Source organism: Leptinotarsa decemlineata, unplaced genomic scaffold (genome assembly GCF_025532065.1).
Source record: "Leptinotarsa decemlineata unplaced genomic scaffold, Ldec_3_MD MMD2_P_RNA_scaffold_12, whole genome shotgun sequence".
Taxonomy (NCBI): domain Eukaryota; kingdom Metazoa; phylum Arthropoda; class Insecta; order Coleoptera; family Chrysomelidae; genus Leptinotarsa; species Leptinotarsa decemlineata.
In genome coordinates this window covers 1,473,561-1,498,278 of record NW_027412526.1, presented here as the reverse complement: position 1 = coordinate 1,498,278, position 24,718 = coordinate 1,473,561, and the positions used below count along the sequence as shown (strand labels likewise).

The window sequence follows — 24,718 nt, the reverse complement described above, 5'->3', positions numbered from 1 at the left end:
TGAGAGTGATTTTTTAAAAGGTATAGGATTTGATTTAAAAAAAGGAAACAATTTGAAAAAATTGATTAAATCATTATTGGAATCGATAAAACGATCAATATAATTTGATGTTTGAAGATGATTTCATGCAAATGTTATCCGCGGCTTCGCTTTAGATGGCCCATGCGCAAGGTCCAATTTTGGTACACTCTCTCTAACATATCAACTGCTTTTTCAAGTATAAATGCTTCAATATTGGCTTCCAGAGCGTCAGTCGTTGCTGGTTTATCCCTGTAGACATGAGCCTTAACATGATCCCACAAGAAATAATCCAAAGGCGTTAAATCACACGATCTAGGCGGCCAATTGACGGCCCCCAAACGTGTTCACCGAAGGCGGCTCTTAGTTGGGCCATTGTTTCGCGTGCCGTGTGGCACAGCCTAACTTGTTGAAACCACATGTCAGGCTGTCCAATTCTTCCATTTTGGGCAACAAACAGTCTTCAATCATCACACGGTAGCGCTCGCCATTCACAGTAACGTTCCGGCCATTGTCGTCTTTGAAGTAGTACGGCCCGATGATGCCACCGACCCATAATCCACACCAAACAGTGACTTTTTCGGGATGCATCAGTAGCTTTTGCAATCTTGTGGCTGGTCTTCACTCCAGATGCGGCAATTTTGCTTGTTAACGTATCCATTCAACCAGAAATGAGCCTCGTCGCTGAACACAACTTTTCGATAAAAATGTGGATCTTCCTCCAACTTTGCCAGCGTTCATTCACCAAATGTTAGATTGTGGGAGGTCGTGTGGCTTCAATTCTTGCACCAGCTGTATCTTATAAGGTTTTACACCTAAATCCTTTCGAAAAATTTTCCACGTAGTGGAGAAACAGAGGCCCAATTGCTGCGAACGGCGGCGAATCGACATTTCACGGTCTTAACGAACGCTGGCGGATACAGCCGCAATATTTTCTTCGGTCCTCACTCTACGTACGCGTGTTGGTGGTTTAATGTCCAATAATGTAAACTGGGTTCGAAATTTAGTCACAAGCTTTCGAATAGCTCCCTGAGTAGGCTGAGGAAACTGCCCATGAATTGGAAGAAGTGCACGATACACTTTCTTCACCGAGCATTATTTTGATAATAAAATTCAATAATTTGCAAGCGTTGTTCATTCGCAAGTCGATTCATGGTTAAATTATAGACCAAACTGAACAAGTTTGACAATGACACAAGACATGATTCACGCGTGATCGGTCAAAAACAGTGTTGCCAAAAAAATACCAACAAAAAAATCACTTATTATTTACTCCCGTTTTCTCTAATTTGAAAAATAGTCCTGAGAAATCTATCTAACGCATTTTCGTGTCCGATTCAGACCAAGGGTTTGGCTGATATTCGAAATTTAATGAATTTACTTCTCATGGAAAACTCAAGAAAAACAAATGTATATCTTCCTTTGTGCACTTGATCCATACTACACACAAGATTCTCTAAATTGTAATCTACATTTATAAATAACATAACAATAATTATATACAAATTGAAAGGGGTATATTTTTGAGAGAGAATATTTTTTGGGAAACGAAGGTTTTGGCTTTCTATTTCTCCATCTTTACACAAAAAATGTGAAAGAAAGAAAAGAAAGAAAGCAGTAAATTTCGGAATGAACTATTTATAAAGATGTGTAGATCAACCAAAAAATGATTAATATTCCGCAGAGGTGTATATGACATGTTCCAGGTTCAAGAGAAAAACACCTTACCCCTTGCCTCTTATGTAGACCTACGACTTTGTAGATACGTGTGAACATCAACACTAGGTTGTGAACATCTACGCATAGTCATAGCTTAGACATTAAAAAACAAAATGTTAAACAATAATAAATATAGCACAAACAAATTATTCACAAAGAGTTTAACAATATCGTGAATCTGCGACAAGAAATATATCTTCAATACCAAAATCAACAACTAACATGCCCTTCTTATATGTTATAATTATATACAACTATAATTATATAAAAACTCATTTTATAAATACTCTTCTACACTGTTTAAACATCTAGATTCAAAATATTGTTTCATTCTGATTTGGAATTGATTAAAATTTCATAGACCACTCGTCAATGAATATGATTAACCCACATTTCTAAAAAGTAAGTACTTATTTAATGGATTTTAAAACGTTCAGAGTTCTACCCTTGAGAGCCACTTGGAATCGCAGATTTTCTCTTCTCTTCGAATCCAGATTCTCGCAATTTGTGGTATTAGTCCGACCAACTTCAAGACTTGTGTCTGTACAAGTTCCCTGGAGATGTTCTACTTGCAAATCCGGAACGATGGGCTTGAAAACACATGTCGTATAAACCCTTAAAAAAGGGAACCCGGAAAGTGGAATCGAGAAAGATCGTAAAAAAAGACGTGAAAACTCAACTTCACAAGTGATGCAAAGCTATTCGGAGCGTCGTAACTTTGACCCTTCGAATGAGAAAGAAGGGTGGGTAAATACTCGCCAAAAATAAAGTAGTTAAAAACCTTCTTTACATTCACTGTAGGAATCCACTTCCACAAGTGTCATTTTTATGAAAGGAGACCATCTAGTATGTAGCTTCGTTTCATGTTGTCGATGTGCAATAAGAAAGGGTTTTCGAATGTTCCAATTGGGGCTTCCCCCTTGGGGATGGAAGGGGAGCGTATTTTAGTAGGCTGAACTTTCGTATGAAGGTTCTTTTCATGTTGTAGATGTGCGATCTGTTTTTTTTCCGTCATCGCACCCCTACGAACTCGGCGCCCAACTCGAGCGCCAGTCGCAGGGGAAACTGGCACGTCCATAAAACGAAATCATTTTTCCACCACTGTTTTTCCATACCCTCAACTTTCCGGTGGGTGAATTTATATTTAGTATCAGCATTACACCCGTGCGGAGCCAGGGCCGTTCGCCAGTACGTTATAATGTATTCTCATCAAGTATCGGTCACTTCTACTGTACTATCATCATTATTACTTCTTCTTGGTCACAGTATCACGAAACAAGTGAAATTTCCGATCGCCCTGTTCGCTAAATCAATGGTGCCATCAGCTACCAGCATGAAGAGCTGTGATAAACTGGCATCCGAAATTCTCACCTACTTTCAATGAATAGTCGCGATGCGGTCGTCGAAAGTGGAACTAATTCTTCGTTTCCTTCCACAGTGGCTCATGGTCGTATCCCTGGCGGTGCTCTACAACGTCATTTTCGTCTTGGGAAGAGCGGTATTTTGGGAGTTGAACAACAAGGAAAGGATCACGCCGCTGTGGTGGACCCTGGATTACCTCTGCGATCTCATCTACATCTTGGATGCCTTGGTCCATGCTCACGAAGGTGAGTACAAATATTCTTTAAAAGTGTTATTATTATTGATACGTTGTGCCCTGGTGCTCTGTGGGTTATGACAAGTGATTCTAATAGAGCCAATGTTGACAACTGTATAAATCAATTTTTACCCAACACTATCAAATCGTTGGTTTGCGAACCAAGATGGCGTCTTCAGAACATAATGAAAACTAGTTTTCTAGCTTTATGAAGAGTCTTTATTCATATTTACCGGATTACACTTTCGCTTTACTATACACCTCAATGATTTCGGGTAGAAATTTCAGGAGAATTTCCTCGTTAGAGTTCCTGCTAATTCTAACAGAGCGATTCATTAAAAATGAGCTGTTTGGAATGGGACATTCATCACTGTTCCTAGTTCTCATGCCACACTTTGCTATTTCTAGAATTGCTGTTCCCCAAGGCGTGTTGAGCGACACTAGATTTTTCTAGTCGTTTTCCAAGGCGTGTTATTGAATGACATTAGATTTTTCTGGCTATTCCTCGAGGCGTGTTGAGCGACATTTGATGTTACTGGTCGTTCTTCGAAGCGTTTTGAATGACACTAGAATTTTCTGGCTATTCCCCAAGACGAGTTGAGCGACACTAGATTTTCTTCCCACATCCAAAGGCATATTGAATGACATTAGATTTTTCTGGCTATTCCTCGAGGCGTGTTGAGCGACATTTGATGTTACTGGTCGTTCCTCAAAGCGTTTTGAATGACACTAGAATTTTCTGGCTATTCCCCAAGACGAGTTGAGCGACACTAGATTTTCTTCCCACATCCAAAGGCATGTTGAATGACATTAGATTTTTCTGGCTATTCCTCGAGGCATGTTGAGCGACATTTGATGTTACTGGTCGTTTCTCAAAGCGTTTTCAATGACACTAGAATTTTCTGGCTATTCCCCAAGACGTGTCGAACGACACTAGATTTTTCTGGTCGTTTTCCAAGGCGTGTTATTGAATGACATTAGATTTTTCTGGCTATTCCCCGAGGCGTGTTGAACGACACTAGATTTTTCTGGTCGTTTTCCAAGGCGTGTTATTGAATGACATTAGATTTTTCTGGCTATTCCCCGAGGCGTGTTGAGCGACATTTGATTTTTCTGGTCGTTTTCCAAGGCGTGTTATTGAATGACATTAGATTTTTCTGGCTATTCCCCGAGGCGTGTTGAACGACACTAGATTGTTCTGGTCGTTTTCCAAGGCGTGTTATTGAATGACATTAGATTTTTCTGGCTATTCCCCGAGGCGTGTTGAACGACACTAGATTTTTCTGGTCGTTTTCCAAGGCGTGTTATTGAATGACATTAGATTTTTCTGGCTATTCCCCGAGGCGTGTTGAACGACACTAGATTTTTCTGGTCGTTTTCCAAGGCGTGTTATTGAATGACATTAGATTTTTCTGGCTATTCCTCGAGGCGTGTTGAGCGACATTTGATGTTACTGGTCGTTCCTCAAAGCGTTTTGAATGACACTAGAATTTTCTGGCTATTCCCCAAGACGAGTTGAGCGACACTAGATTTTCTTCCCACATCCAAAGGCATGTTGAATGACATTAGATTTTTCTGGCTATTCCTCGAGGCATGTTGAGCGACATTTGATGTTACTGGTCGTTCCTCAAAGCGTTTTCAATGACACTAGAATTTTCTGGCTATTCCCCAAGACGTGTCGAACGACACTAGATTTTTCTGGTTGTTTTCCAAGGCGTGTTATTGAATGACATTAGATTTTTCTGGCTATTCCCCGAGGCGTGTTGAACGACACTAGATTTTTCTGGTCGTTTTCCAAGGCGTGTTATTGAATGACATTAGATTTTTCTGGCTATTCCCCGAGGCGTGTTGAGCGACATTTGATTTTTCTGGTCGTTCCCCAAAGCGTTTTGAATGATACTGGAATTTTCTGGCTATTCCCCAAGACGTGTTGAACGACACTAGATTTTTCTGGTCGTTTTCCAAGGCGTGTTATTGAATGACATTAGAATTTTCTGGCTATTCCCCGAGGCGTGTTGGTCGACATTTGATTTTTCTGGTCGTGTTCCAAGGCGTGTTAAGCGACACTAGATTTTCCTGCCGTTCCCCAAGGCGTGTTGAATGACATCAGATTTTTCTGTATATTTCCCAAGGCGTGTCGAGAGACACTTGATTTGACACTAGATTTTTCTAGGCGTTCCCCAAGGCTTGTTGAGCGACACAATATTTTTCTGGGCGTTCCTCAGGGCGTTTTAAATGACTATATTTTTCTTGGCGTTCCTGAAGACTTGTTGAGCGACAAAATATTTTTCTGGATGTTCCCCAAGGCGTGGTAAGTGACACTATATTTTCATGGGCCTTCCTCAAGGCATATTGAGTGACACAATATTTTTCTGGGCGTTCCTCAAGGCGTATTAAATGACACTATATTTTTCTGGACGTTCCTCAAGGCGTGTTAAATGACACTATATTTTTCTGGGCGTTCCCTAAAGATTGTTGAGCGATACAATATTTTTCTGGACGTTCCCCAAGGCGTGTTAAATGACACTATATTTTCATGGGCCTTCCTCAAGGCATATTGAGTGACACAATATTTTTCTGGGCGTTCCTCAAGGCGTATTAAATGACACTATATTTTTCTGGGCGTTCCTCAAGGCGTGTTAAATGACACTATATTTTTCTGGGCGTTCCCTAAAGATTGTTGAGCGATACAATATTTTTCTGGACGTTCCCCAAGGCGTGTTAAATGACACTATATTTTTATGGGCGTTCCTCAAGGCTTATTGAGTGACACAATATTTTTCTGAACGTTTCTCAAGGCGTGTTAAATGACACTATATTTTGTGGGCGTTACCCAAGGCGTGTACTGCGTGTTTGTCGAAACGAGTTTCAATAGCTTGCTTTATCTGACCAATATATTTTTAGGTGAGCAACAAGTTTTGAAGGCTACTCTCAGGTTCAACTCTTCAGTAATTACAAGTAATCAGGCTCTAGAATTTGATTTCTACAGAAAGATTACCAGTACTTTCTTGCCCCTGGGCTTTCTAGGTTATTAGGGTACGATATTGAGAAAAATGTTATCAGAGAAATAGTCGAGAGCAACAGATGTTCTTTGAATATTGTAGATTAGGAGGAGGAGTTATTTTGCAAGCTATTGAAAAGGTTATTCCATTTTAGAGAATCACAAAACTGAGACATACTATAATGAGAAATGTGTGTATATTGTGTTGTAGTTAGAATGCCACAAAAAAAATGTTGGAGTATGATGATACGAAAGAATGAATTTTAGGTATACAGACTGTATAAGCCTCTGGGCTTCGACAATTAATTGGTCTATCCCACCCTTCATTTGCTCTAAATAAACATCGATAAACCGACTTTTCCACCGTCTCGCACTATGTAAACTTAAAAAAAAAACAACCTCTTCATCACGATCGACTTCTCATGTGCATCTCTGCAATGAACGCCCAAGGGGATGTTTTTCAGATCTGCGTGATGCGGCGGAAGACACCCTGTGGACGGATAATTGTTCCAGTATCGGGAACCCCAGTCGGGAATTAATTAGGCCTCCTCTAATGACAATCACTGGGGGGAGGCGATGTGAATTTGTTGTTGCGGATGCCGGGACCGCTTTAGATTACTTTATCAATATCCTGTTCGAGAGTAGTGACGTTTGACGTATTGCCGATCGGGATTGGAAGATTTCGAAGTGTTTTGAACCAGGGAGGAAATTCAATTCGAGATTATCGATGAGTGACCTGTCCGATAGCGTCCCGGATAAACTCAGTAGTTAATTAGTGGTCTCAGCCCTTTGGGGCGTCCTTTGGAGAGGTTGGAAGTAGTGAAAAGTAGAATAGGCCCTTGAAATATCCAGATTTGACACTTTTTGATCCAGATGGGGGTGATACGACATACATCATCACTACATATCATACAATACAACAGAAAGATGTCTGGATGTTTTCAACTCATTTATATGTATTTAGGTGAAAACTAAAAAAAATACTCAAAAAATTCCAGAACGTCAGGTTAGTTTGCGAAACGCAAATTGGTATCATAAAAAGGGGTTTTTTGGGCTACTTGAAGTCATAAATAGATAGATACATTTTAATTTTTATAACTGTTTTTGAATGTATACAGGCCAAAACCTATCATTACTTACACAATAAAAATAAGCCCTCTGCCCCGTGGATTGGGCTACCTATCGGGCGCGTCCCCAGGTGGCGGATGAGGGAACGGCCTGGGGACTGGAGGCCCTGTCCGGGAAGCCAATGTGGCCTTACTGACGGGGTCGCCGGACTCCTGGTCAGTGGCAGAAATAAGTAGGGTGAGGGAACTGAAACTCCCTAAAATCCTTTGCAAAACATACCACCCTGGACCAGCCTACCCAAGCTAAGGAATCGTGCCGACAGCTGAGTGGCTGCAGGAGCCCTTGGCGCGGCGGGTGCCAAGGGCTCCGCCTTGAATAAAGGCAAGTAACCGGCAGGAAAGCTCCCTCATTTGTGCACCTCCACGGAGGGCACCCCAAGAAGGTTGAAGAAGCCGCGCAACGACAGTAATGTCGCTGCACCTTCCAAAACCTTCGCGGAGGCCACCGTGAGACCCCTCAAGGTTGGCAAAGAGAGTGTGTGTTCGGCGAGTCTTGGCTTACACCTGACAATATAAAGGAGATGTCCCCTAGTGACCTGTCCACCTTCCTGGAAAGTACAGGATGGACGATGACCTAGGAGGACAACTCCTTGGGAGGATGTACAATGGTTCGCATGTGGCCTAAGTTCTGTGGGTCGATACTCACCCTCCCTACTCTATATAACGCCCTACTTTGTCCGAGAGGACGAGTTGGTTCATTGAACCAATATTGAAGGTTCCATGGATACATTTAATATCGCATATGACCCAGCACAATGTCGTATTTTCATAGGTGCTTCAAAAAGAAGTTTCAAAGCAGTTCTGCTTCACAATGGCGAGTATACAAAGTTCCATCGTCTTGACTCTTTGAGTAGAGCCAAGAAGATGATAGCACAGTCAGCTATCGAAAGCGCTCGCATATAATAAAGAGAAGTTATAAAGCTTCAAATCCTGTTTGTGACATATGTGAAATTAATTTTAAGGCAATCAAGACGCAGATACCTAGCAGTGATATCTATGGTATAAATAAGGTGAACATTGTATGTAGATTTACTTTTATCTTCGCGATTGAAACACGTGTTGAGGTATTAAAAATAACGATTTGGTGTTGGGATAGAACTTTAGTAGTATTCATTGAAATTAATGTTTCGACAAACATCAACTCCGACTCATAAAACACGAAAATATCGATTCTTGCCTATATTAATGACCCCTTCTCACTTGGAACTTCCATAAAAATGTCCCTAGGGAAGGGAGCGGCCGTTTCACATCTATTATCGAGTAAAGTTTACGCAAGAAAACAATTTGCAAAATTATGAATCATAATAATTCTCCCGCATAAATTAGCCCCGATGTTGATACTGTCCTGCAAATATTTGCCGTTTTTGTTTTGCCTTCTTGTTTGCCAACCATATCGCAATTTACATAATTCAATTTCCCTCGTCAGACACTCTTTCTTGACATTCTCTAATCCATATATCAGAAGGTTGGGCCGGTATTGCGTTGTCTGGAAAATAGATGCAGGAGGGTAACAGGTGGTTGCTCTCCCTCCCTCTTATGAAAATTTCCAGCAAAAAACCTACGTAGATGATCAAAATATTCATGACATTTCCACTGATACGTTTTTGGGTTCACGAACGAGTGATAACCTCGCCGGGGTATCTTCTAAACCGACATAGCTGACATTTGTACTGTTATACTTCACTATACCAGCAGGTGTTAACAATAATTATTAGGTGGGCTTAGGCTAGGGGGGGGCATGATGGGGCCTCTGCCCCGAGCGGCAAGTTCAGAGGGCGTTCAAATTCATACTTTACAGACGAATCAACAACTCATCGTTTCTCCATACGTGCAATAAAGGAAGGATGATGGATTTGCTGAAAGCGTTGGAAATAAAAACCCCAATTTCAAAACCCTCAATAATCAACGAGAACTACGCAGCTCTCTCCTTTTGAATTTGTGTTGATTTAGATATTGGACAATGTCGTGGCAAATCTTATGATAATGGGTCCAATATGGTCGGGATCTACAAGGGAGTATAGTCGGCCAAAAAACCAGAACATAAAAATGAACCGGCTGCGAAACAGTCCACGTGTACTGTAGAATTGGCGGTTCGTATTGGTTAAATTTTACTAACCGAGTCTTATGATTGGCTGAAGAGTCATGAAATTAAATTTGAAGTCATGTTACGGTGACGAATAGAAATCGGGAATGCGGAAACGGTTATCGCCGTCGTGTTCAGTTCAGGAACTGAACACGACGGCGACTAAAAGCAATGAGATTCCTACAACTGAAATAAAAAGGAAGAAATTGAATACTCACGGTCATAACGTGAGCTGATGTGACAAAACTCTTCAGAATTGGATGAAGAAACTAGGACTTATATTTAAAATAATTAACAAACATCAAGCAGTTATGGAAAGCAGAAGAATAGTGGAATTGCGTGACAAATACTTAGAACAAATAACTAAATATAGACAAGAACAACGGCAAATTTACTATTTGGACGAAACTTGGTATGACACTCACGACCCAGTTACGAAAGGGTGGACGATGGTTCGAGAATGTGTACGCCTAACATGCCTGCAAACAAAGGATTGCGACTAATCATTGTGCATTGCGGAGGAATAAAGGATGGGTTCCGAATTTTTTGAAATTATGTGAAAAAAATTTGACGACTGCAATGTTGACCATCATAAGAACATGAAAGCTAATATTTTCGAGGAATGGATTGAAAAGACATTGATCTCAAATTTGGATACGAATAGTGTAATGGTTCTTAACAACGCTTCCTATTATTCGCGACAGTTCATCAAAGTACCGAATAAAAATTCGAGGAAAGATGAAATATAAAGTTTTTTAATGGATAACAATTTGTATTTTGAAGATTACTATACCAAAAACCAACTACTTGAAGTTTTACAGACGAAAACAGTATTGACACACCATACTGCCCTATTTTTGTGTTTTCAATCCCATCGAGATGATTTAGGAAATTGAAACAAAGCATCAGACGTAAAAATAATTTTTCAAAATTTGATAAGAAGGTAATAGAGCTAATTAAAGAAGAAGTATCTAATATTACCGAAGAAGACTGGCAGAAAATGATTAAAAATGTATTTTTAGTTGAAAAAGAATATATGGAGATTGGAATGGTGGAAATAAACTCATTATTGATCCGAATGACGACAGCGATAGTGAAACAGAAAATATGGAGGAGGAATCATCAGAAGCATGAAACGTTTTCCCAAGTGGATTGAAATTCAATGTGAATCGCTACTTTCGCACAGGTACCGCTCTTAAAGCGCCTAAAGAAATTTCCTGTAGTGCTTTTATTCTGTCCTTGAAAAGGTAGATTGAAATAGATCATAAAATAATTGTAACATAAGAGTAAATTATTGTACAGCGAAACACGCGTGGAATTTTCGTAAAACCTGTTATAGTAGACCATAAACTATCCACTGATTCATATATTGCCGCACTATCTTCTTGCATCACTCATTACGTGATCAATTAATATTCAAGACATGAAAAAGATTATTAAATATGGTTCAGGATTCCATAATGACTAACACGCGATGAACAAAATAGTTGACAACTCCATTTTAGAAGTAAGTCCAAACTAATGCCAACGCACATTTAATTTCAACTTTTACGCATCTGAATTCTTAAACAGCAGAGGCATTATACTGAAAAACAGCTCGTGGAAAATTAGTTTTTTAAATATAATTTTGAGAAAGGTATTCAATTTGCTGCACCTTCTTTTTGAGTTGGGATCCTCTAATTTTAAAACAGAAAAACGAGCTATGTTAACAAAATAAGGTGAATTTCTAATTTGTCTCCTTTGAAGTATTCTCCCTTAGATATAATACACTTGTGCCATCCATTTAAGATGCTGACTTCGACAAAGTTTTTCATTAATTGATAACTAATCGCGTGCGGTTGCACAGCCGTGGTGCAATCCAAACTGTATTGGATGATTCACAGCTCCGTTGGCATCGCAAACTATATCTACGCTCGATGGATAAACAATAATAATGGCCTAAAACTGTGTAGGCAGTGAGAGAAAGCTTGTTGTATGAGAGAGACAGGAGACCGGCTTCGTTCCCATCCTCACTCCGTGCTGTTTACTATTTCATAGAACCGTTTCCGAGGAGTATGGCAACTAACACTGTGACACTTAACTAACTTACACCTCCCTTTCAATTTCCATTCACCTCGACTGTGGTTCTTGCACAAAATTTTATATTGGCCAAACGGGGAGAACCGCTATCAAAAGAGGTAGAGAACATAAGAGTAGTTTCTTGAATTGAAGGCCAATTCCACAATTGCAAACCATTTGGCAGAGGGAAATGAGGTCAACGACCATGACACGAACTTTTGGAGTGCTCAAAAATTGATAGACTCAAGAATTCTGAAAATTTTAGACTCTGGGTGTTCACGGGTTACAGTTTTTTAAGTCATTTTACTTTTACCATCATTTTTTCCCTTCTCAAACTCTCTACAAGTGATTTTCCAGTACCGCTAGATGTAAAAACATAAACTGTTGAGTAAACACTGCAGGGTGGTACTTGCCCGATCCGTAACATTATCTCTTAACAATTTCCTCTGTTGCAGGCTATCTGGAGCAAGGCCTCCTGGTGACGGACCCGCACAAGCTCCGCGGCCACTACTTCCAGTCCAAGTCCTGGAGGACGGACCTCATATCCGTGCTGCCCACCGACCTGGCCTACATATGGTGGCCGCCCTTCGAGTGTAACAAACAAGTGCCGTGTCCCGTGATAGTGAGACTCAACAGGCTGTTCAAACTGCCTCGCTTGTGGGAGTGGTTCGAAAGGACAGAGACGGACACAAACTACCCGAACGTGTTCAGGATTTGCAAAGTGGTGCTGGCTATCCTCGTGCTGATCCACTGGAACGCTTGTTTGTATTTCGCGATCAGTTACGCGATTGGGTTCGGTACGGATAACTGGGTGTACAACTTGGACGGACCGCAGAACGGTACCTTGGCGAGGCAGTATATCTATAGTTTCTATTGGTCGACCTTGACGCTAACCACCATCGGGGAAACCCCTGTGCCTGAGAATGACGCGGAGTATTTGTTCGTTGTCGCTGATTTTCTCGCTGGCGTGCTGATTTTCGCTACGATTGTAGGTGAGTACACTCTAGCATCACACGGTAGCGCTCGCCATTCACAGTAACGTTCCGGCCATTGTCGTCTTTAAGAAGTACGGCCCAATGATGCCACCGACCCATAATCCACACCAAACAGTGACTTTTTCGGGATGCATCGGTAGCTTTGCAATGCTTGTGGCTGGTCTTCACTCCAGATGCGTCAATTTTGCTTGTTAACGTATCCATTCAACCAGAAATGAGCCTCGTCACTGAACACAGTTCTTCGATAAAGATGTAGATCTTCCTCCAACTTTGCCAGCGCCATTTCACCAAATATTAGACGTTGTGTGAGGTCGTGTAGCTTCAATTCTTGCATCAACTGTATCTTATAAGGTTTTACACCTAAATCCTTTCACAAAATTTTCTACGTAGTGGAGAACGGCGGCGAATCGACTTTTCACGGTCATCACGAACACTGGCGGATACAGCCGCAATATTTTCTTCGGTCCTCACTCTACGTATGCGTATTGGTGGCTTGATGTCCAATAATGTAAACTGGGTTCGAAATTTAGTCACAAGCTTCCGAATAGCTACTTCAGTAGGCCGACGAAACTGCCCATAAATTGAAAGAAGTGCACGAAGCACTTTCTTCACCGAGCATTCAATAATTTGCAAGCGTTGTAAATTCGTAAGTCGATTCATGGTTGAGTTATATAGACCAAACTGAACAAGTTTGACAATGACAATGTTGCCAAAAAAAAAATGTGATCAAGAAATCTGTGTGCAACACAGGTGCCGCGTTTGCTCACACTCGAGCAAAACAGTGTTTCGAAGATCTTTAAATCGAGTGTTTAGCGAAACTTCACAGCAACAAAGCAGAATTCTTGCATAATCATTGTCCATCAAGCAAAATCGTCCGCATTTGGCTTAGAGAACAGAAAGCAGTTGTCTCTCGCAGGACATTTGCCAGATTCTACAGTGTTAAAGTTTTGAAAGATGTGAATGTTTTAAATTCCAATTCAATAATCAATGTCAGTTAGTTGAAGAATCAATTTTGAGTTAACCCTCATCAGAGTGAATGTTTGAGAGCTGAAACCATGAAATATTGACAATTTTTTAATAAAGGAATCATAAAAGCAATAAATTATCTGTCGAATCAGTTACAAGTAGAGATTTTCTTCGAGTTTTCATCACGTTGGAATGTCCGTGTTACTAGACTTTGATAAATGATCCTAGACCTCCTCCAGAATGATCAAATTAACAACACTACTCAAAAGAGAATCATTAATAACGTTTTCAGATAACGTGAAAAGAAAAACCGCTAATGCTGACCATCCAATCCTTTGTTTCTGCCTCCTTTTTGAATTACAAATGGATTTTTATCTTGGGATTTATTAGACACCCGAAATAATTGGAAGTTTCTCCAGCTTTTCGAAGGATAATCCGGCAAGCTAATTTCGAGTGGCGGTTGAATAGCAAACAACGTTCATTTATATGCAGTTATTAGGAATTGATTAACGTTGATGAACGAGTGAAAATATATGAAATTTCAAGCCCAATAAAAGGGGAAGCAAGGAAGATGATTCAATGTAGGTTGTTACAAACAATATATGTTCTGAAATGTTTCACAATCATCTGGAATGTTACCGAACCATTCCAGAATCTCGAAGAATGCTCTGGAATGTTGTCAATTGCTTTCGAATATTTTCGATTGTTTTGGACTGTTCTAGAAATGTCCATAGAGCCAACCATCCAGCCCTCATAACTTCACAGCACGCCCTCAATGTGATAGATAAAAGTCTACCACAACACATAGTTCCAAAGATAGTTCCTCAATAATCTTGGATATTTCAGGGTGGCAGGGTGTTTCAGGTTGAGCGTATTTCCGATCACCCCTGGCTGTTTTGGAATGTTGTTGAATGCTCTTGAACACTCTAGAATGTTCTGGGATATTTCAGAACTTTCTAGATCTAGAGGAAGAAACTTCCAGCCCTCATATCTTCATGAGCACGCTATTCAGATTGAAAGGAATTGAGAGCTACCACGCTATATGATTCCTTTGGCTTTACTTTGGCTGTTCCTCAACAATCTGGTATGTTCGGGTTTTTTCCGGAACGTTCCAAAGTATTTCCTAACATTGCACAACATTACATGATGTTCCGGAACTTATTCCTCCGAGATCTGACTATTTATAGGTAATTCGAGTGCTTTCACATATCCCCTCTTCCCTCTCTCCGCTTCATTGGTTTTAGCGGGAGATGACCATTTGGCGGGAGTTGGTCGTTTTTCGCTTGATTAGAGGTTTCCATATGTTACGTATCTCTACGCTAGCTTGGCTAAATGCGTTGTTGGACAACATATACGCGGCTTCTTTGAATTTTCTCCTAAACCAGTGTTCCTCTTTGTGGATGATTTCAGCTTGAGCCCACTTGATGTTATGTTGATGAGTCCAAACATTCTCTGCTATTCCGGATTTGTTGGTTTTTCCTCGCTGTGTGTGTTTCTTGTGCTCGACAATGCAAACTTTCAATGGTCTCTTAGTGTCAACGATGTATGATTCTCCGCACTCGCAGGGTATTCGGTAAATGCAATTTTTGAAATCGCAGCCCACGTTTGGTGGCCTAGTTTTCGAGGGGCTGCTACGGATAGTGTTCCCAGATCCGAAGCAGGTTCTGATATTACACTTGGACCCATTTCTTCTTATCCTTTCTGACAATCCTCTGATGTAGGAAAGTACAAGTACTGGTTGTGGCAGCTTCTCTTTATTGTGAGACTTTTGCTACCTTCTAACCAAAGTCTGTTCCACCATCATCATTCCCCGAAAGAGCCCGAAAGCCCGGTCTACTAGAGCATTGATGAGTCCTCTCTTAGTCGATTGATGGTGGTTGGATTCCTGGCTCGGATACTGTCCCGTGTGAGTGGGTTTTCGGTATAAAGTTGTTTCCATTTAGTGTCGGTCCTTACGTTGTTGATGTGCTTCAGGAAAATGCCAAAAGTTCATTTCTCCTGCCCATTAAATTCAAACCTTGAATCCTTCCACTAACTTCACCATTCTTACAGGAAACATCGGTTCCATGATATCCAACATGAACGTGGCCAGAGTGGACTTCCAGAACCGCATGGACGGCGTAAAACAGTACATGGCTTTCAGAAAAGTGGATCGGGAGCTGGAGGCCCGTGTTATCCGGTGGTTCGCATACACGTGGGCGGAAAGCGGTGCCTTGGACGAGGAAAGGGTATTGTCGGCTCTGCCTGACAAGCTCAAGGCCGAGATAGCAATCAGAGTGCACTTGGAGACGCTCCAGAAGGTCAGGATTTTCCAAGACTGCGAACCAGGTTTGCTGGAAGCGTTGGTCTTGAAGCTCCGGTTGCAGGTGAGTTTTTATCAAAATACAAGTGGAAATGTTTACATTCGATGATTGGGGATTGAGTGATACCTGCAGCCTATCGGCAAAGAATACAAAGCTCAGAACTGGCATTTTCGTGTACCGTAAAATTTTTAGTAGTCACCATGACCACCAGAGGGCAGTGTTGCCTACTGGATGAACTATAAAGCAGGGTGACCACATGCGGTAGATTTCTACTTTTCAAATTCAAATACAACACAAATTGAAAAATTGCAGTAGAGGAATTTTCGCCGGTAGATTTGGATAAGATGCCCTTGGCGATAGAATTTTCATTTCAATGTGTGTGGCGACATCAAGCAAATGCCGTAAATTCATTATTTCTAGGTTCCGCCCGAACACAGAACATAATACACAAAATTTTCGCGAAATTTTCCACGTAGTGGAGTAATAGAGGCCCAATTGCTGCGAACGGCGGCGAATCGACATTTCACGGTCATCACGAACACTGGCGGATACAGGTTTCTTTGGTCCTCACTCTACGTATGCGTGTTGGTGGTTTAATGTCCAATAATGTAAACTGGGTTCGAAATTTGGTCACAAGCTTCCGAAACTGCCCATAAATTGGAAGAAGTGCACAATGCACTTTCTTCACCGAGCATGAATTTTGATAATAAAATTCAATAATTTGCAAGCGTTGTTCATTCGTAAGTCGATTCATGTTTCAAACTGAATAAGTTTGACAATGACATAAGACACGATTCACGCGTGATCTGTCAAAAACAGTGTTGCCAAAAAGATATCAGCAAAAAAATCACTAATTATAAGGCCGGCTTCTCGTCCAGAGAGGACAGTGGAGTTCAGAAAGTGAATCGAGCGGTTAAACAAGGAATTCAAATAGTGGAGATAAATTAGGCGTTAGTTGCTAAGTGTTGTAAATGAATTAAATTGTGATTAGTGAAATATTGTAGGAAATAAATTTGTTTAAGACGGTTAATTCTTTAAAATGTCACAATATCTTTGTGACTTTTAAAATTCAACGGAAATACTTTATGTTTTCAACAGCAAAGTCGCCCAAAGCATGCTCATTTTTTTATTTGTGTTGTTCCGGTATTGCTCCAGGGCCATCTCAGATGACAGAAAGGTTTATTTTTTTGTCCCAACAGGTTTCATCTCATAGATATTCTCAAGTCTCTATACAAAGAGAAAACACAAACTATCAGCAAGTTTTTTTTTGTGTTTTCGATAAAAACAAAGTATTTTTATTGTTATGGAAAGCCAACATGGAAACGATGTGTATTTAATGAAGCTCTGTCAACTGACTGCAACGCTAGTAGGCTAATTCACGAGACATGCATTCTTCACAAAGTACTTCGTTTTTTGAATAATGTATGAGACAAATGCAGCAAAGTGAATCCCAAGGATTGTCCTTACAATAAAACACGCCTGTCAACACCGTTTATGTTTATAGAACCATTAACATAGAATGGGTCTTACTGAAAGGCGCCAGTATAATTAGAAATTCACCTCTGCGAGCTCTCACGGAGTAATTCAATTCGTTGAAGTTGAACAGTCGAAAAAACTGAAATTGGATATTCTGAAATTTGTATTCCCGGTCACTGTACAACTTTTTTAACGATGCAATGAAACAAAAAAGAGTATTTGAAACAGTAGATGGGCCAGTGAGTTGCTAATGAAACTTCGGAGAATATAATTTAGAGAATACGTCATTCACAAGATTCGATACATATTTAATAACAAACTTCCTATTTCCAATAAAAAATAACAAACTCAAACTCATTCAATGTTCATGTGGAAGTTGTTATTTCAAAAGGTTTTTTCTTTTCGTGTAATTCAATGTTTGGGTGAAACGGTGTTTTTTCAGTCTGTGGCTGAAAAAAACTTGTGTATGCTCAACACATTTTTGTGGAGTTCTCATTATAGTTATTTTCTTTCTCATTTTCCACTTTTCCACTTTTTTGTTCAATGATGGAGACGTGGAAAGTCAAAAAGCTTTTTTTCCAAATAACTCCATATACAGTCTACACAGTTGATGAATTTTCTCAGGTCGATTTAGACAATTTTTATAGTTGTTATATATTGTAATAGTAAAGAAGAAAGTAATACAAATCTTGAAATTATGAAACAACAACAGAAATTATTTGGCTCTCCGGGGCGACTTCATTGATTCCAGTGGCGCATTAGCTTTTTCAGCTGCAGGAAAACCCGGAAAAACCTGCAGCACCACATCATCTGAAGATCTTAATCTACCAATGTCCTCTCTATCATAAAACAAAATGTAGGGTGTCTCCAGAGGCTCCAATAAATTAAAGACATCGCCAGAACTTGGTGACACGACTATCGTCAAACTTAAACCAGTCCGTTTAGTCTTTGACCAATACGTAACAATGACTAGATTCAACTCCAAAACCACATTGAACAATAACTGCAATAGTGGTCTGTTAGATTGAAGGGTTCATATATTTCGAACCTTCGTAAGAGTTTGGTGCTTCCGTCAGAGGTTGAGTCATGTTTGAAGATCATTAGTGTTATTATTAGATTGACTGGTGCCTCTGCTATACTTGTTTTCATGTAATAGTTAATTAGTTTGGCGCATGTTTGGCAAAACAGTTGATCATAACCCGTTAAAAGTTCCATTTTCAGATAAAACAATAACTTTTGCACGTACTGGTTATCAGTCATATCACGAAACGTTGGTTGAAGTTTTAGAAAATCACATACGTTTTTGCTACCTCTTGAACATTTACTAGAAAGTAAATTAGTGAGGATTTTCCATCAAAAGATCCAAAAACACAAGACGAAATAGACTACGGAATCATTGAATCTAGAGCGGTCAAAAGTATTGATTCTGCTATGTTTTTGCTCACGAAGAACCCCAAGAATTCGAAGGAATCCTCTTATTGTCCTAACGAGTATCTACTGGACTTCAAAGACTCCAGGAAATTGGTTGGTGGGAAAGATGATACACTCTTACGAAACTGCAACTGCATGTACAATTGTTTGAGTTTGGTGAATAAATAGGAAACATTCTCGTTCTCGTTCATCTTAAAACCTCGTTCTTGAAATTCTTCGTCATGAACAACACTTGTAAAATGCTATTCCCGTAGTAAGTGTTTCTGATCCAGTTTTCTTCGCAAGATTTTCACAACAACACTCTACTGATTCGTAAGGAAGAACATGTTTCACAGAATATTGTAACGAATTTGAAGCCGGCCCTGACCAATATCTCAGCCAGCGAATAAACATGACATCGCCACGAAAGAAGCAGTCTGACTCGCCGGGAAAATACTAGGCCAGTACAGAGGCCAATAGATAAATCTAGAACGATCGTTACCGATATATAAGCCCTGCTTCCCGTTCAGAGATGAAGTCTGTATTCAGAAAGCGAATCGAGCGGTTAAACAAAGAATTAGAACAGTGAAGATAAATTAAGCGTTAGTTGCTGAGTGTTGAATATAAATTAGTTGTGATAGTGAAATATTGTTAAAAATGAATTTGTTTAAGACAGTTAATTCTTTAATTCGTTATAGTTACAGTTTTCATCACTGTACATCACCTTGACATTCTATTTCTTGTTACTCATTTATTGTGTCGCCTATTTATTATAATTTTTGGTGGGTTTCACTAACTCGTAATCATTGTTTTGTCATCCTCACTAATTTCACTCATTATGAACTTTCATTCGGATTTTTTCTCAAGATTTCCATGCTTGTGATAAATCTCAGGGAATATAGTTGACCGATTGAATACCTTAAACGAAACTGAGTCATGTGTTCAACAAGGAACCCACATATTTTTATTATTGAATATCACACAGCTGATGGAAACCATCAAACTTTTCTATTGAAAAAAATAAACAAAACGAAAATATGAATTTTCATCTGGAATGAAATATTTCAAAAGTTCATCGAGAGTCAAAAAGAGCATTACTTTAAAATGGGGGCTTTGGGAAACAATCATTTGAAGAATGTATCATTTCAATTTTGCAGGTTTTTTGCCTATGGTCTGCAAATTTCGCCTACGGCTGCGGAAGACTATCACAAGCAAAATGACATCGGATGAAGTGCCATCTGTAGTTTCAGATACTATCTGTAGCACTTCATCCACTGCTTCATCGTCTTTGATGATGCTACCGCAGTCGTAGGCGAATCGCCAGCCATCAAGACCACGGCCACCAAACCAGAAGAAAACTTTTACACAAATATATTCGCGTTCAAACGCATTTTCATTTTGTTACGTTTTACAGGTATTTTCTCCTGAAGACTACATATGCCGCAAGGGTGATGTTGGGAAAGAGATGTATATTGTGAAAAGAGGAAGATTACAGGTGAGAAGTTTCTATAAGTACAAGTGTAATTTTGGCACATGTAGAATTGAACCTTGAGGTACTCACGCAATGACTGTTTAATCATTTTTCACTATAAAACTCCTCGAGCTGTTGACTTATTTTCGTCTGAGTCTGGGAAATAAATAGTTCTAATGACTTGGGCTATAATTTCTGATCACCTCCAAATATAAATTATAATAATACGTTTGGAGAGCCATCGTGACAGAATGATACTCGAACACCAATCGCTGAATTCCTTAGACAGTATATTCATTTACATTTGACGTTGCTCAGGAGTTTCAGCATCTGTAGCTGATGTAGTGTCATCAGCATAGCCTGCTGAATATTCAGATAGATGGATCAGTCATTAATAAATAGTAAAAATATGAGGGGCCCTAAGAGAGAACCTTGAGGCACCCCAAAGCCAATAAGTGTTGTTTCGCAATAAATAACACGCTGAGATACCTCTTTACACTCATGTCCGTTAAAAACTTTTGTTAATGAACTTTCAGGTAGTAGCAGACGATGGACTCACAGTGCTTGCCATTCTCGGTGCTGGTTCTGTCTTTGGAGAGGTCAGCGTTCTGGATATAGCAGGAAACCGAACGGGAAATCGCAGAACTGCCAACGTTCGATCCTTGGGGTACTCCGATCTATTTTGTCTGGCCAAGGATGATCTTCTAGTGGCCCTCGCAGATTACCCAGAGGTGAGAATTCAACTTGGAGGACTGTTTCATTTTGTCTTTCTATCAAGGATCATTCACTAGAGTTTGCAAATGTTTTGAAAGGTGAAAATTATTTTCAGTCGTAGGTTAAGTTGGTATGAAATGTTTACCATGGACTGTTGCATAACTTGAGGAACGTATCTAAATGCTTATGGTAACCACGTATAAAAAACGTTAAACACATCTGAAGACCTAGTATAGGTAACAAATGTCGATAGTTGAGATTATAATCAAGTTAGCCAAGAAAAAAACCAACTCAGTGTTTTGTTTAGAGAAAACAGTAAAACAATTTCCAGTTGAATATACTATCACTAGAAGAAAGCATTGAATCACCTACAAGCAGTCAAAGAGCCTAAAAAATGCTATAGCAAGCCACATAATTATTATTTAAGGAAATCTGAAACATTCGTAAGTTTACGACGCTTGGAAACACATAGATACAAAATCAGACACTTTTTTCACTATCCAACAATGTGTCCCAAAAACAGGTTAGAAACATCTACCTTCTATTCCAACAAAACAGTTTAGACAAAGTTAATGACACTTGGAACCACATAGATACAAAACCAAACACTTTTTTTGATATCCCAACAGTGTGTTCCAAAAACAGGTTAAAAACACCTACCTCTTGTTCTAATGGAACAATTTAGACCAAGTTAACAATACTTGGAACCACATAGATGCAAAACCAGACACTTTTTTCAATATCCCAACAGTGCGTTCCAAAAACAGGTTTGAAACATCCACCTTCTATTCCAATGAAGTAGTTTAGATCAAGTTAACGACATTTGGAACTACATAGATACAAAACCAAACACTTTTTTCGATATCCCAACAGTGTGTTCCAAGAACAGGTTAAAAACACCTACCTCCTGTTCCAATGAACAGTTTAGACCAAGTTAACAATACTTGGAACCACATAGATGCAAAACCAGACACTTTTTTCAATATCCCAACAGTGTGTTCCAAGAACAGGTTAAAAACACCTACCTCCTGTTCCAATGGAACAGTTTAGACCAAGTTATCAATACTTGGAACCACATAGATGCAAAACCAGACACTTTTTTCAATATCCCAACAGTGCGTTCTAAAAACAGGTTTGAAACATCTGCCTTCTATTCCAATGGAACAGTTTAGACAAAGTTAATGGCACTTGGAACCACATAGATACAAAACCAAACACTTTTTTCGATATCCCAACAGTGTGTTCCAAGAACAGGTTAAAAACACCTGCCTCCTGTTCCAATGGAACAGTTTAGACCAAGTTAACAATACTTGGAACCACATAGATGCAAAACCAGACACTTTTTTCAATATCCCAACAGTGTGTTCCAAAAATAGGTTTGAAACATCCGCCTTCTGTTCCAATGAAGTAGTTTAGACCAAGTTAACGACACTTGGAACCACATAGATACAAAACCAAACACTTTTTTCGATATCCCAACAGTGTGTTCCAAGAACAGGTTTGATACATCTGCCTTCTGTTCCAATGAAGTAGTTTAGACCAAGTTAACGACACTTGGAACCACATAGATACAAAACCAAACACTTTTTTCGATATCCCAACAGTGTGTTCCAAGAACAGGTTTGATACATCTGCCTTCTGTTCCAAAGGAACAGTTTAGACCTAGATAATGACACTTGGAACCACATAGATACAAAACCAGACACATTTTTGAACATCCCAATAGTGTGTTCCAAGAACATGTTGAAAACATCTTCTTTCTGATAATTATTTAGAGATTATTAGAGATATGAGAGATAATCTGAAACAGGATTAAAGAAAGTTGAAATGAAGGTTCATGGAGAAAGAAAAACAAATCTTGTTACCAAAAGCTAATATATGAAAAAGAGTGGAATGGTCTTAAAAACTGGGTGACAAAAATCAAGATAATACTGTGACCGAAAAAAAAATCAGCGACAAAGTTTTTATCAACATTAATTGACCTGATAATGAGCTTTGATAATTTTCTTCTTCTTGAAGTTTTCAAATTTGAGGGGTTAATTACTCTTTGTAGGCTAGAGCGACTTTGACAGAACGCGGCTGTCAGCTGTTGCGTAAGGACGGCCTCCTCGACGAAGAACAGTTCCAAAACGCGAGAGAGACACAGGAATCGATCGTAGACAGTATCAAAAAATTGGAAAACACCGTGGAGACATTGCAAACACGTCTGGCAAGGTTTTTGGCCGAGTTCACAGCTAGCCAGGCGAAATTGAAACAGCGCTTGACGAAAGTCGAGAGCAGGTGAGATTATTTCTATAGTTCATGCACGATTGATATCCTTTTTCATTAAATACACGTCACAGATAAGTTCAGATAAGTAGTTCCATGACTTTGATTTCTGTCTCTGCCGTATCTGTCTAGACGCGTTTATTTCCTACATAAAAATTGTTTTGTGATGAAGTGTTTCAACCTTTCAGTTTATAGTAAGTGAAAGCGCCATCTATGGGAGCGACAGAAACCCCAATCCGTATCAAAGATAAACGAGGCACCCCCAAGCGGACATTTGCAGAGCCTGGCTTCGCAGCTGACCACTTTGGGGAGCCTCAATTATCTTGATACTCGTGGATTGAGTCTTTTGTCAATTATATAGGTGACGCACCAACGGAGATTGAAAACAATCAAAAAGGAATCTCTCTTGTTCCACCGTTGAGGGAAAGTGGCGTTAGATCTTCCAATTTTCTCCTCCTGGTGAAGGGGATTATCACAGTTTTGCTGGGGTTGACAAACCCCAGGCTCCCTCAGGCCCCAACTGTGAACAACGTCCATCGTGCTTTGGAGGATATTACAAACTACTCTACCCGACGTTGACCTTGCCAAGATGACAAGGTCATCTGCATTAGCTTGCAGATCTACTTTTCTTCAGTTTTAAACTAAGCGCAATGTCGCCGCGCCGTGCGTATTTATCCCGTTCAAAGCAATCCAGATCGTTCTCGAACACTAACGCGCTGGTCCGGCTGGTCGGTTTTAGCCGATTCTAGCTTGATGGCGTCAGCGGCAGATCGCTCACCGCAACGTTGCCGCTGTTTATGTTTAATATTATGACAATTAGATTTTTTTGTGGAATTTTCGGAAGCTTCTCTGATTTTTGCAGTTTGTATTTTTTAAATTAAAATCGTTGTGAGAGCTACCAGAATTGCCTCCACGAGCTACCGGTAGCTCGCGATCGACAGGTTGGCGACCACTGGTCTAAATCAACACGACCAATCAGTGTACCAACATAAAAAAATCGCTAATCCAATGTTCGTAGCCCGTGAAGTTTCAACATTCACCTTATTTTTTCAACAGCCCCCGTACATGCCTATGTTTGTAATTCTACTAAATATTATTGAGTTTTTTCAGTTCTCTTTCACTTCTTCTGAAAACATATTCGTGGATAGTCTTTGGAGGTTTTTTCCAGGCTTCTCAGAATCCCTGTCCATCTCCCTGAATTGAAATATCCGTTCTCTCTTAATTTCAGGCCCGAGAAATCAAAGGAGACCGACGCCTCCAGGAATATGCTGCTCGTTCCCGCGGGGAGACGCAGATTGCATTCGTTCGAGGTCAGGAGAGAAGACGCCGTCAAATTCAACTTCAATAGTTCCAGGCACAAGACTATGTAGAGATCGACCAAATACTATTTTAAGATAAACGTTAATTTTTTATGTTCACATAGTACAATTTGGTATATTATATAAATTAGTTTGGTATCATATGGATGAATATATATTGATTTTTATAAATAAACCACGGTGGAGCTTTTTT

At 39.8% G+C, this 24,718-nt stretch overlaps 1 protein-coding gene across 2 annotated transcripts in view; it reads left to right on the top strand.

Annotated features, from left to right (window-relative positions):
* CngA (Cyclic nucleotide-gated ion channel subunit A) overlaps positions 1–24,718 on the top strand; it is a 129,313-nt gene extending 104,595 nt beyond the window's left edge. The window contains exons 5-11 of one of the 2 annotated variants that reach the window (XM_074171374.1): positions 3,176–3,344; positions 12,059–12,595; positions 15,617–15,930; positions 20,168–20,248; positions 20,761–20,955; positions 22,992–23,218; positions 24,435–24,718. In XM_074171374.1, the coding sequence (XP_074027475.1) occupies positions 3,176–3,344; positions 12,059–12,595; positions 15,617–15,930; positions 20,168–20,248; positions 20,761–20,955; positions 22,992–23,218; positions 24,435–24,576 (1,665 nt within the window). In that variant the 3' untranslated portion in view covers positions 24,577–24,718. The remainder of the gene's footprint in view (positions 1–3,175; positions 3,345–12,058; positions 12,596–15,616; positions 15,931–20,167; positions 20,249–20,760; positions 20,956–22,991; positions 23,219–24,434) is intronic. The other variant, XM_074171378.1, reaches the window with a different exon arrangement.